This window comes from Micropterus dolomieu, linkage group LG23 (genome assembly GCF_021292245.1).
Source record: "Micropterus dolomieu isolate WLL.071019.BEF.003 ecotype Adirondacks linkage group LG23, ASM2129224v1, whole genome shotgun sequence".
Lineage (NCBI taxonomy): Eukaryota > Metazoa > Chordata > Actinopteri > Centrarchiformes > Centrarchidae > Micropterus > Micropterus dolomieu.
In genome coordinates, this window is record NC_060172.1 from 11,893,696 (window position 1) to 11,907,794 (window position 14,099).

Here is a 14,099-nt window from a genome sequence, read left to right on the forward strand (position 1 = left end):
TAAGTTATATTAGAGCAACACAATAATTGACTACTATTATGTCCTTTTCTTTGGCATAAATGTTTCCGTCTTGAAAACACTGCAGCTTGTTTAGAGCAGTAGCTAAGTTTCTGACAGGGACTCATAAAGCTGGATTTTATACTTGAGGCAAGGGGTCAATGGCAGCCACACCGTAGGATTCGATTTATAGTTCACTGTTGGATTTTATCCTTTGATAATAACACTGTAATGGTCTCTCCTGACATACAGGTCTGGTGAGGAACCACAGTAAAATCTGTGGAACATTAAATATATTGTTGTAGGGCTGAACAATTAATCGAAATGTTAGAGATCACAATACGACCTACTGCAATTTTCTTATCGCAGGAGGCGCAATATTTGTTAAAAGTGATTTGTGTCAAAATACCATTTTAAATGAAATACTGGCATGCTGCAGAGATGTTCTAGTCTACACATCATATTCAAGAGTCTTATGAAAACATCAATTTGGTACAGATCATCGCAAAAATCACCTCATAACTTGTTTTGTTTTCAATGAAAACGACAATAATGGTGTAAAAATTATCATTCCCCCCTAGTCTCACAAATTATATCGCAATTGCAATATCAGTCGTAAAAAACGTAATTAGATATTTCAAAATCATTCAGCCCTATATTGTTGTGGTCCTTTTTTCTTTCTTTATTTAAACCTACAGACACTTAGATCCTCACCTGATGACAAAATCAATGTCGTTATTGGCAATGGTGACGACCACATCGGGCACATTGTATGGGGTGTCCAGATGACTTTCCATGGTGGCCCTGAAACACAAATAGATGGATGTCAATAAATGGTGAGTGTACAGTTCTGCCCTTTCTCAGTTAAAGGTTCATGAATAAACCTTCAATTTGTCAGATGGAATAAACAGCCCGACTTTTTAAATTGTTTTCAACCAAAAAGGAGCTGCGAGTACGCTGACACGAACTCAACAGCTTTCCAAATCGTCTTTTCTGCTTTGGTCCTCTTAACCAGTAAGCAGAATGATGAGAATGTAACAAACACACAGAAAAGCCAGCAGCTCCAGCCAAAAACGGTTCCCCTAGCTCTGACCCCAACGAGGCAGAACTCACTCAAACCAGGAAACAACACCAATGTTTATAATGGAGATATGTTGGATTTTTGTGGACGGAAATGGACTCAAGGGTCAAGTGTTGCTCCCAGAGATGTTAGTGGGGGACAGCAGAAGGAAACCATTTTCCATTGCTCTTTACGGACACAATAAATGCATCAAAATGATTATATAAGCCTCAGTGAATTATGGAATTGTGCCTGTGACAACACATACATTTGCATTAATATGGGTTTGTGATAACTGAGAAGACACAATTCTAACAGTCTGAAGGCACCCCTTCTTACTGTGCAACTGTCCTGGTCATTTTACATTATATGCTATAGAAAATAAAATTTCAGTTTGTTTTCATTCCAACTTTATCGTGGATCGTGCCGATAACTGAAGGCATATTACATCCCAACTTGGGAAAAGAAAATCTTGGAGATAGTGTGTTATGCTATGATTTCCATCTCTAAGCCCTTTAAACAACAGGAACAGGGAGTCAAGCTGGAGCTCAATAAATATCTATTTGCACAGTAGGTATAAGTGGTAAGGTTACCTCATGGCATTCTTGAGGAGCTCGGGCAGGATGTAATCCAGAGGCAGTGGGATGAAGGGGAAGCGAGCTGCTACGTGTCCGTTGATCCTCACTCTGGGCGAGTTACCGTACTGGTGCTCACACAGACGCCTGGTGGACAAGAGAAACACATGAGGAACATTTACTGCAGTGTACCTTATATGCTCTCATCTACAACAGTAACATAAAAAACACTGGTTAACTTTTTCTCTCATGGTCCCCAAAAAAAGTCATGCCTTCCCACTTCCCACACAGTCTTGAACTAAACTGGATTGCTGGCTTTAAAAGTTGACTAGTGCAAATGTATGAAAGATGTGGAATATTTTATGTTGAAAAGCTGATGCTAAACCGCATTGCTGGCTTTAATTAGCATGAAGTAGCTAAAGGACTATGAACTTGGAAACCCAAAGTGCTACGAATACGATTTTAAATTTGAATAAACCTCAAATTGCACTAAAAGATCTACAACATTTCAAGGTCTGAATGGAGTTTCTAGTGGAACTTTTATTTTAACGTACAATAATACAAGACACACTGTACATGACAAGACTGTCAAGACAAGAAATGCAACTTGCAATTAATTTTTAACTTCTAAACACTGTCAATTCCTCCATGTCTTTTTTTTTTTTGCATCTGTTAATGTTCATTATCCTAGTTTTGGTGTGTTAGCATGCTAACATTTGCTAATTACCACTAAACACAAAGTACAGCTGAGGCCAAAGGTAATGTCATTAGTTTTGCAGGTATTTGGTCATAAACCAAAGCACTGCACAAATTAAAATTTTGACCTGATGGTGCTGCTAAATAAAAAGTTATGGGATCAGCAATGTTCTAACAATTCATCCTGAAGGGGTCTTAACTTGTCTGAACCAAATCATGTTAATTTCATGGTAATCCATTCAGTATTTGTTGAGATACTTTAGTTTGGCACAATGTGGTGGTCAGACAAACTGACTGACATTGTGTCCGTAAAGCCATGTTGCTACTGTTAAGCTCAGCTATGTCAGAGATGCAAATGTATTGTACTTTACATGTACTGAGTTCATTGTGTTCACCAGCTGCCCCAAACAATAATAATAGATAATTGATTATTTCCATTCTGGTTTACCAGACCACCACTGGTATGAACTTTTCAACTCAGATAACGTCACTGACTCCTAAAAAGGTCATTTGATAAGATTACAGAAGGTAAACAAGAATGATAGCTCATATCTCGTTCACAGCTCCATGTGCCATCTACATGCATTTTCCTGAGAGTTTATCAGCTGACCTCTGACTTCCCTCAGTCAACAGAGCGCTCGTACAGAAACAGAAAGTCATCTAAAAGGTGATAAACAAAGCTGTGTGACTAAACACTTACCTGGCAAAGTCCACCCACTTCTCTATGATTTTTTTGGGGGAGAGACGTCTGCATATCATCCCAACAAAATCGGGCTGAAACAAAAAAAGAAAGATTGAAACGTTTACTTAAATCAAAGAAAGACATATCCATTTAAAAAGAACTTTTAAAAACCAGTTTAAAATAGCTAAGACTGTAATTTGTCTTAATCAGTAGTTTCAATGTGACTGTTGCTTCACTGCAAGGAGGAGGTTTCTTTCTCCGACTGAATGCTGTCGATCCTGCTATAGGCTATAATTAATTTGTTCAGTTGCTGTTCCACTTTAAAATACAATTTAGAGTGCCAAAACTATTATGGCAATTTATTTGATGCTTCTTGCTCACTGCTGAAAGTATTCCAATATTGCGCTCTTTCCTCTTGTTTGAGTAATGTTTGCTCAAAACTACAATGACCAGCTGTTCTTAGAAATTACTGAGCTTTAAAAAAAACAAAACAAATACAGTATCTCACAAAAGTGAGTACACCTCTCACATTTTTGTAACTATTTGATTATATCTTTTCATGTGACAACACTGAAGAAATTAAACTTTGCTACAATGTAAAGTAGTGAGTGTACATTACAATCGTATAACAGTGTAATTTTGCTGTCCCCTCAAAATAACACATCACACAACCATTAATGTCTAAACCGCTGCCAACAAAAGTGAGAACACCCCCCCCTAAGTGAAAATGTCCAAATTGGGCCCAAAGTGTCAATATTTGGTGTGGCAACCATTATTTTCCAGCACTGCATTAACCCTCTAGGGGGTGTATAAGCCCCAAGCCTGTTCATTCCTACTGAAGACAACAAACAACCCTAACTCATTCATCCTACACATTCTACCACATATCCTGCTCCAGGCAAGCAACACAGGCCAAAGGTTTAAAAATAATTTGAATCGTAGGAACAGTCAGACGTACATTGTCTTCATGGAGGGCGAGATGGTGTGTGGCCAACATTCGGATTCCCAGACGGGAGCACAGTGTTGTATCCAGGAAGTTGCGGAGGATCATCTCATCCTGAAATAGCAGTCAAATTTACTTTCTGCGACACAGCCAGAACAACTCCAACAGTGGCACCAAAAACAAACTATAAAATAAAGACAGGTGTACTATATAGCAAACATCTGGTATATTAGCTACAAGAGACATCTAATAAATGGAGATTATTATAAATGGAGTTTTTTTATCACCGTAATGAAAGTAATGAAATGTCCAAAATAAAATATTCTACATAGGCTAGTATTACAAAATTACATTAATGGACAATAATTTCCAATGTAGGGTCCATCCTGCTGTTAACTTTGTGTTGTGAGAGTTTTGGAGGTGCAGTCTTACCTGGACATGTCTGCGACACTCCCTGAAGCCCTGGGCCAGCATGGTGACCACATCTTTGTGGTCGTCCAGCAGCTGCTGCACCAGCTTACAGAAACGACCCTCCATTTCCTGATCCTTGATCTGTAAATAGGGGGGCACACTTCATATGAACCCTTTAAACCTAACTCCTCATTTTCTGATCTGCACCCATTTAAATTTGATGTTAATGCATAGTGTAAATCCATCAGCATGACGGCAGAGTCCTGTCATATTCACCACTCTATTGCTTTGACTTTTTCTATTGTCCATTCATTAATCTTTTCCAGTTGCTTCCAGAATCCCTCCCTTATCTGTCTTTTAATTTGAATAATCTGCAGAAAGTACTTAATTGAACAGCAGCTTGAAATGAAAACAGTTGTTGAAAAATATGCTACTTAAAAGCAACTACAATTAATTAGCAAATGAAAACAGTATTTCTGTCAAAAAGAGAAAGATGCTTCTGATAAAGTGATTGAATTATTGCTGTGGAAATGTGCATTATTAATACATTAAATTAACCATGTGAGCTATTATAGTACAGGTGACTCCACCACCATTCGATGTGGTTTAGTCAGCCTTTATTTGCTATAGTATTTGCTATAGTCAGAAAAGCACCTGTAGCAGAGCAAAATGACATTAGACTGAAGTCTTCAGGCTCAGTTCTTACACATTAAAGAGCTTAAACACATTTCTAAACCCACATTACACACAATATTAATATTAATTGACTCCTGCTGGTGTCTTTGGTGTTTCTTCCAAAGCAGACAGCGTGTGGCTCTTTTATTCTTAACCAAGCGGTTGGTTTATTGCTTTAGAGACTTTTTTCTGTTCCCGAGAGTCAGAAAAGCTCAATCACACCCATCATGCTGCAGTGATGTAAAACGTATAAAAGTCCAAGAATAACCTCATACCCTCATAAGGGGTATGTTTTTCTGAATTTAACATGTCTGTTTTTAGTAAGTGTAAAAGCCGGAGGGCCGGTTTTCAGATCAGACTGATAAGTTTATATACAGGAACAAATGGGTACCTAAATTTATTGAGAGCAGAATGGAAAAACACTTTCAGCAGGTCTGTCATTATCTGCAGTCTTGCATGGACTAAGACAGGACCAAATGGACACACGTCTCTTATTTGCCAAGAGCCAAGGCTTAGGTTGTTCACGGTCAACAGGGAAATAACTGACCCACATTCCACACTGTGCACGTTTTCTGAAACTGAATGCATCCTGAACGCTAAAACTAAAACTGCAAGTTGTCAGCTTTTGATAGCTAACAGAGTTATTATGATTCTGAATATTAAGAATCATAATATTTAAATCTGTAGCAACATGAGTGACATCTGAGCAGCACAATAAATTACATTTTGATAAATTTTATACAGTCTCTCAGAGTGCTGAACACCTTACAGCCACCCTTTTAACTTTTATTATCATCATCATCATCATCATCATCAGGTACATGGTTGGATAAATATCTTTTTACTCTTTCACATGCACCTTTTCTAAATTCAAACACAGATTTTTCATTGTGTTAGGGTTTTCTAATTAACCCAAGCACTAGAAACAATGTTTCAATCTCCTAAGAGGTGTACATACTTCAGTTCATCAAAATAAGCAGTTTTCAGTTATTACTGCAGTTACTTTAATGCAGCAACCGTAGGGGCGTCCAACATTATTATAGCAGTATACATCATATTAGGGCAATGGTCCAAAGAAAGAGTAATCTTGTTACCTATTAAACTTGTAGTAACTATTATTCAGTAGATGGCTGGACTGTTTTGCTGATCAAACCAACCTGTGGGAGATTTTTTAGCTCTCAGGGAAAACAGTCACACAGCACAGTCAGCCTTGTTTAGCAAACTGAGGAGTAAATATCTGACACCCTGCAGGAAGAAATCTATTTGGTTTCCAAGTACCTTAATTGGCAAAACAATCTTCTTCCCAGGGTGCTACTGTGGATAGTTGTATTTCCAAATTAATCAAACACAACGTTGAAAATGTATTGATAATTTAAGTTATTTAAAAAATTAAATATACAAAATATAAGGTGCTTTCAGCTTGTTAAACATGTGGGCTTGCATCTTTCTCTTATTATCTTTCTCTGACCTTTTGGGGGATTTAGGTCAGACAAAATCAAGAATTTGAAGAATTTGATTTTATTCAATCGATTTTGTATAAAACTTGATGGAAACAAGCAACAGGAGTTAGGGTTACATTGTGCTGAACAGAACAACCAATCCTGGAGCTGCTACATGCAAGCCAATCAAAAGTCTTGACAGCAAATGTTCACACTTCCTGTTTATGATCATAAGTGAACCACTCCCTTTTGTACCTTTTTTGACCCTGTGCATGTTTGTGTGTTTCCTGTGCGTGTGCGTGTGCGTGTGCGTGCGTGCGTGCGTGCGTGCGTGCGTGCGTGCGTGCGTGTAGGACACTCACCGGGGGAAAGTCGATGAGCATGTGGTAGGCTCTGATATACAGTTCATGCTGTAAAAAAAAGGCAAGAGACATGGAGGCTGCAGTTAAACTGATTCTCTGAGATCATCCATCCAACCATGAAAGCATCACACAACCAGTGCGGGCCCCTTACTGGGGCCCACACCACTACGAACAAGTACACACTGTCAGGCCTACATTTCAGGACGATTCTATGTGATGAACTCTCTGTGTTAACAACAAAGTTGAACAACTCCGAGCCAGAAAATAAGCATTGTTCCTCGATTAAATTCACCTGTAAATGGCTGGAATATAGCAAACTTGAATTCATAATCTCAAAATCGGCTTCAACCATTGTTTTCGTTTTGATAGAAGAGCTGATAGAGTGAGAAAAGCCAACCTGACCTACATTACAAGTGGTGGCACACAAAAGGAGCTGCGCTTCATGTAATTGCCACAGAGGAGCTCCGTGATACCATAACGAAAGGAATCTAGGTGAAAGTTCATCAGCAACGAGAGATGCAGAAGCAGCAAATCTGTTACGAAAGGACCGCAGGGGAAAAGAGAGAACATTGTTCCCAAGTGCAGGCTCGAGAAACTCTCTCTGAAAATAAAAAACATGATACATTGATCCAGACTATGATATCATTTATCTGTTTGTGAATCTGCTTGCTGGCCATGCATACAGATCAGGTGAGGTTTTGAGACATCTGTGTGTGAGATTTGTGCCACCACCTCCGCACATGAGGCTTTTAAAAGAATTTTGTTTATCCAAAATGGCACTTGAAGAATTCAACAGTAATGTGTCCTGGTAGCTCTGGATTTTTCCACAGACTTTACTGTGGACAGTGTTCATTGAAATGACCTTCTCTCGAAGAAACAGTCCCTATGAAAAAAAATGTTTGAAGAACACTCGTAAGTTCACAACTCTTGTGAAAATAAAAGCTTGGCTTATCTATAATGGGTCATGTCACGCTGACTCATACTGCATCCTGAAGGTTACTGGGTCTGCTGCCAGTCCACGTTATAATGTATTATACGAGCAGAGTAGCGATTTCCGGCACAACTTCACCTACTTCCAAGGTGCATGGAAAATGTACGAAAAGGTCAAAACTCCAGCAACACTTGTAATATAGAGGACAACCTTATTGTCCGACCAAATCGAGATAACTATTCGCTGTGTGAAAGCACCATAAGAGAATATTTCCCTCCTTTCATTTCAAGTTCAGCCATGAATCTCCTGTGAATTGGCCAAGAGGTCACTTTCTTGTATGAATCTGCTACAGGGCCGACGCACACTCACTTCACGTATAGCTCCACATTGTACCCAGAAGCAGAGCTTTGTGTGTCTGTCTTGTGTCCTTACCACTTGCAGAATGGTGGGGTTGCAACCAATGATGAAGGGCAAACTACGGAAGCCCTTGATGCGATGGGCGATTCGTACGGGCAGCTCCTTGTGTAGGTACTTGGCACTGCTCTGGGATCACGCACACACACACACACACACACACAATAGTGAAAAGCAAGTTAGTAAAGAGTGACAGAGATCAGAGAGCTTCTCATTAAAACATACACGTGGCAGTTCGCTCAATGTGGCTGAAATATTTACCAAGATGTGGTGTCCATCGGGAGACTTCCCAGAATACAACAGGGTTGCCAAGGTCAGTCGCACTGAGGCCTGGGGAGACATTAACTTTACTTTTAGAAATATAAATATCCCTTACTTAATTTAACAAAAGAAGCCAATGTTTTCAAAAGTTACATGTTGTCTAAACACACACAGTCGTACAACAATTTTGCTGAAATAAAATGCACAATAAATTTGGAACATTTTAATAACAAACTATCTGATCCAAGAATAAGTAAACAAGATGACAAATCTGACCAGACAATTGATGCCAACTTTTGATACATCACAGGCACATCATTTTGGTTAAAAAAAAAAAAAAAGAAAAGAGAATTAAGCTTATTAAATATTAGCTTCTCACAGATGTATTGGTATTGTCATATATGTCTGTACAGACCTGCCAAAAATATGTTTGGTTCATTCAGAAACAGTATTCCTTGGGCAGAACAATTTTGACAAAAAATCTAAGTGCGATTATTTTGACTCATATTGCAATTGCGATACGATTTGCGATACTAGGGGGAATAATAATTTTTACATGATTATTCTTATTTTCATTAAATACATATTAATTTGTTTTTTGACAAACATAATACCTTTAACGAATATTGCATCTCCTGCGATTAAACAAATTCCAGTAGACCATATTGCAATTTTGATAAAATTCTCATAAATTGTTCAATCCTAAGTATCGCCGTTAAATTAGTTCTTTTCAATTTTAAAATATCCCATTCAAAACCTGTCACAACTCTTTTAAACCGAGAGACTATTATAAAAAATGTTTATGTTGTGCATTTATGTCAAATAATTAGCATCAGTCAATATATATCATTACCAGATGTTTTAAGATTCAAACATTAATATCTGCATTAGCTTTGAAAATTCAGCAATGGTTGGACTCTTCTAAAAATGACTGAATTAAATCACTACGCCAAATATATATAGCCACCAAGCCACCAAGTGCTATATAAAAATATATTTTGTGTGCAGGGAGTGAATAAAGCTCATGTATTACGGGAGAGAGAACTGTGATGTTTCTCCAAACTTTAGGTAGTGAATCACTGAGCAGTGACTGAATTTCAGGGAACAGATTAGATCACTGATGTAACGAACACTGTCACGCCCATGAGTATGTGCAACAGGATTCTAAAGCAGCCCATGATTACCACTTCAACGCAATCTCCTCAGTTAGATACACTAGTGTAAAAAAAGTCTCAAAATTTAACTGCACCAAGTGTTAAAAATATGTATATAAATATAATACAGCTGCAGCCAAAACCATCAATAATGGCAGGTCTTATTTAAGTAAGCTAAGCTTGATATTGTCGTCAGTGCTTGCTAAGACCCCTTGCAATAAGATGCCATCTGTATCTGAATATGGAAAAATGCCCACTAATGAACTGTGAAAATGCATGCCAAACATACTGTGATCAGATTTCATGTTAATACTGGGTGTAAATAGAGCCAAACTGGCACACTTTAAACAGCTAATCATTTTAACAGCTGTACCTTTGTTTACCCTGCTATGACACCATTACAAGGTTTGCTCAAGTGCAAAGAGGCAGGCAGATATGTGCTTCTGTGCAGAACTGGAATGTATAAGTAGAAGATTTTACCTGACTGTGGCTCTAGAAAAAAAAGGTCATAAGGTCACAAAAAAACTAGGGCTGGGCGATTAGTCGACGTAATCGATTACGTAATCCGCATCGACGCTTCGCTGCATCTGGTGTGGGATTCTCCCGGACAAGCTCCAGCTACAAGACCGCGCCTTCGACCGTCTAAAGTTTGGAGTATTTCAGACAGACACTCAACAGCGTGCTGCTCCGTGAGCTCTGTGAACTGGAAACAGCTTCACTGCAGCACAACTGCTGTCCACAAATACGTGAAGCAGCACGAACACGTGAAACGAATGTATCCCGGAGCAATTTGTCTAGAAGGCAGCACCGCAAATGATGTTTACTTTCTGTCCCACACAAGCACGGCACGTTATCAGCATGAGGACACGTAGTCCGTTAAAATGTTCATTGCTTCATGTTAAAAGTAATTTGTGTCCTCCTGCTGTCATGGTAACGTAACGTTACACCGCGTGTCATCTAATGTTCGGCCGTTTCTTATTTTCTGTTTATTTAACAGCCACGTATGAGTGAGAAAACAGCTGAAACTGACAGTACAGACGATCTGTGACTGTCTGTACAGTCTGTGAGTCCTTTCAGGTGTTCACTGATGCAGAAATACATTTTATTATCATACTGCATTACTCAATATTGAAATGAATCCATGTCAGAAACATTTAAAGTTTTAAGTAAAGTAGCCTAATTAATGTCTGTTATTGTTACTATCACAACACAGCAGTGACGTAGAAGTTTGATTCATTTTAAGATTTGCTGCTATTGTCATTATTCTAATGTGCTTCATCAGGATGATTGAATAAAATATAGATGTATTGATTAGACATGTTTTTGATAAATTGGTATGTTAATCGAGTAATAGGCAACTTTTCTTTCTTTAGAATAAACAAAATTAGTTGTTAGATTAATCGACTAATCGAAAAATTAATCGTTAAGATTAATCGACTTGAAAAATAATCGATATGTACAGCCCTACAAAAAAACATTAGGTTCAGTTCTATGAATACCCCACAGCAAGGAGACTGCAATCTTATTTTTCACCTTTTAATCCAACTAATTAACACAACTATCTTGTGAGTCCCCCTCCTACTGCCCCCGAGCACCGGGGTAAATGTGTGATTGTAAATCACAAGACATAAACTGCAGCTGACTACAATCAGACAGATTTGTGGTCTTGGAAATCAGTGGCCACGTGTACTTGAACTAGAAGTTCTGCAGCTACTGCAGAGCACACTCTGTTTAACAGTGACAATGGTTTAATTGTTTTTTTTTGATTACACAGCACTTTATTTCAACTGTATTGTTCATTTGTGGATAACAATGTTCTTGTAGGATGATTTGTTATTTTATAAGTTACTCACTTCCTCATTTTTCTATTATTAAGCAATACTTGTGATGTTTGTTTTGTGAGTGAATAAGCTGACTATTATGTCCAACAGACAGTTGGTAAGCTTATGACAAACTACAAGGGCATCCAATTTGTCCTGCCAGGCATAAAAATGCTTTAGAAAAAGAAAGGAAAGATTTTTGACCAAAAAGAAGTCAGAGGAGTTTGCGAACATATGTTCTTAAATATTCCATTAACTTTACATTTTATAAACGATGTGAGAGGAATATGACATATAACATATCTAAAATGATCACTTCTCGATGTGATAACTTTAGATATGTTATCTGTTCAATCTAGGAATCAGTACACATTTAGACCATATGTTTCATAACAGTCAAAACACTTTGGCAGCTCGAGAAGCAGCCAAATCGTAAACTAACGTTACATGAATTGGGTCAGCCTCCATCGCTGAAACATAACACCATCAACTTTCTGGTTATTGGTAAATTGTTGGTTCAAATGACAGCTTGATATTGACAACTTTTCTTGTACGGTCAACAGCATAAACAACAAATCATTGGGCTGGCAACATTTGCAACACGACGGTGTTTTCTTTGTCCGAGATTAAGCTAGCTAAACAGAATGTTCTCATGGCAAATCGTGACGCTGTATTCATATCTTGCGGAGAAAATCGGTCAAATAGCAGTTTTATGAAAATACGTATTGTAATTGTACACATAGTCCCCATCCTAAACACTGTATCATACAAAAAACAAATCCAAAAGTAGCTGCTTATGTGTTAATTTGATATAACGTCACATCTTCCAGTTAGTTAATTTAAAATAAATGGAAAAAAATATATGACGTTACATAACCGCATGTATTTACTTGTTAATGACAGCTTTCTCTAAGTTGGAGAGCAAGTTCGAGATTTATCCCTTGACTTATCTCGGGTCCCGAGTAGTAACGTTAACTTAATTTAGCTAGCTAGCTATGTTTAAACGCAAACGTGGATCGGTCGTCCAAGTAGGAGAACGTCCTATTTACTGCCTTTTCGGTGTCAGTGAACGCAGCAGATCTTGCTAACAGCTAGCATAACTGTCCAGCTACAGCTAGCTTAACGCCCTCGTCGGCTGCCACTTTCAGAGATCACCGATTAAGAATCAGAGTCTTACCTTTTCTGCGGAAACGTCAATTGCGGACTGGTTGTAAAACGACGTGACAGTCTTTGACCGCTCTCTTGCCATCTCTGAAAACCCCTGCATTGAGGACGTAGACCGAAATCTGTGGCTCCCCGCGCTTGACATCGGCGGCACTGTTTTGGTGAGGGTTGCCGAAAAGAGTCTGCCGAGCCTCGGCCTGGCCCTGCAGGTAGCACCGCTCAGCATCTCTACCGCTATACTCGCCAGTCCAGGACGCATTTGGAGACGAGCTGTGTGTGTGAACAGGGCTGTCCTGTTCCCGTACAAGCACTAAATTCGAGGGTTACTACGAGGCCATCAGTGTCGCGTCGTACTGTAGCACAAAGGCATGTATCTGAGTACAGTAGAGAGGGTCCAGAAAGGGCTTTGTAAGCATTGGCCATTCGCGGAGAGAGTCGGGGCGACGACGTGACAGTTAAACCAATCAGTCACCCAGAGGCGGAGCAAAGCTGCACCAACACCCCCACCACTCATCCAGTACTGCAAGCAGCAGCAGAAACAGTCAGTAAACAACTGAGTACCTATTGTAGCCGACTTGTGGCTCAAGGGAACACATTTCAAGATGCAGGAACACATAAATGTTTAAAAATCATGTGCGTTTTCCTGTGTTCTCTCTAAAATAATACCTAGAGCTTTAGATAGTCCTTATTTCATTGTACATATCAGATTACTTTAACAGCTGCGTTACACTGCTGAAATTATCTTGGTAAAGGGTAACACATTAGCAACAATAACATTTTACACACATGGCCGGATTTACCTGGCATGTGGCCCCAGGGGAACAAATGTAAGCTACTGTTGGACACCTGGATCAATGACCCACCACAGTGGCCAGATGTTGTTTACCAGGATATCTGATTCAATCACTGGCTAAGTGTGGTTTGTAAATAAAGAACTGTCAATCTATGCTGCTACTAACTATCCTTTAGTAGGAACTGTAATCAGCATCATTTAGCTATTTACCACACTACCTAACATGTTTGACATGACACTTGTTTAATGTAACCACTGTATGTATAAGTCCCCATTAAAAAGTAACTACACCCAAACATTTTTTTGAGTAGTACATTTCTACTTGTCATTCAGCTCAGATAGAAAAAATAAAAACACTAAAACATATTGTGAGCAGGTAAGAATATTTTTTTCAATAGATGAAACAAACGATCTGCTGAGTATAAAAGCAGGTATAAGTGTGGCCAGTGACCTGCGAGATTATGGTTCCCTCCTAATTTTAGGTTTTACACTGAGCAGGGACCAGATTTTGATCAGGAGTTGATCAGTGAGTTTATTTTAAAAACAATTTTAATAATCATTGTTTTCCTTTCAATAATCATTGTTTATTATTCATCTGTTATAAATACCTTGTGTAGGATCTAGTCCCAAACTATTTTTCGACCTGGAGACTTTATTAGTTATATTATCCCAACACAATCTCAATCACTCTCTAGCTTAGTTTGAAATAAGAGCTGGAGACC

At 38.6% G+C, this 14,099-nt stretch overlaps 1 protein-coding gene across 1 annotated transcript in view; it reads right to left on the reverse strand.

Annotated features, from left to right (window-relative positions):
• Positions 1 to 13,010, reverse strand: part of bckdk (branched chain ketoacid dehydrogenase kinase) — a 19,476-nt gene extending 6,466 nt beyond the window's left edge. Inside the window, exons 1-9 of the mRNA XM_046040237.1 lie at positions 12,598 to 13,010; positions 8,447 to 8,515; positions 8,204 to 8,314; positions 6,841 to 6,888; positions 4,386 to 4,505; positions 3,969 to 4,067; positions 3,029 to 3,102; positions 1,651 to 1,779; positions 712 to 801 (exon numbers count right to left, since the gene is read on the reverse strand). Of these exons, the coding sequence (XP_045896193.1) occupies positions 712 to 801; positions 1,651 to 1,779; positions 3,029 to 3,102; positions 3,969 to 4,067; positions 4,386 to 4,505; positions 6,841 to 6,888; positions 8,204 to 8,314; positions 8,447 to 8,515; positions 12,598 to 12,843 (986 nt within the window). The 5' untranslated portion in view covers positions 12,844 to 13,010. The remainder of the gene's footprint in view (positions 1 to 711; positions 802 to 1,650; positions 1,780 to 3,028; positions 3,103 to 3,968; positions 4,068 to 4,385; positions 4,506 to 6,840; positions 6,889 to 8,203; positions 8,315 to 8,446; positions 8,516 to 12,597) is intronic.
• Between the last annotated feature and the right edge of the window lie 1,089 nt (positions 13,011 to 14,099).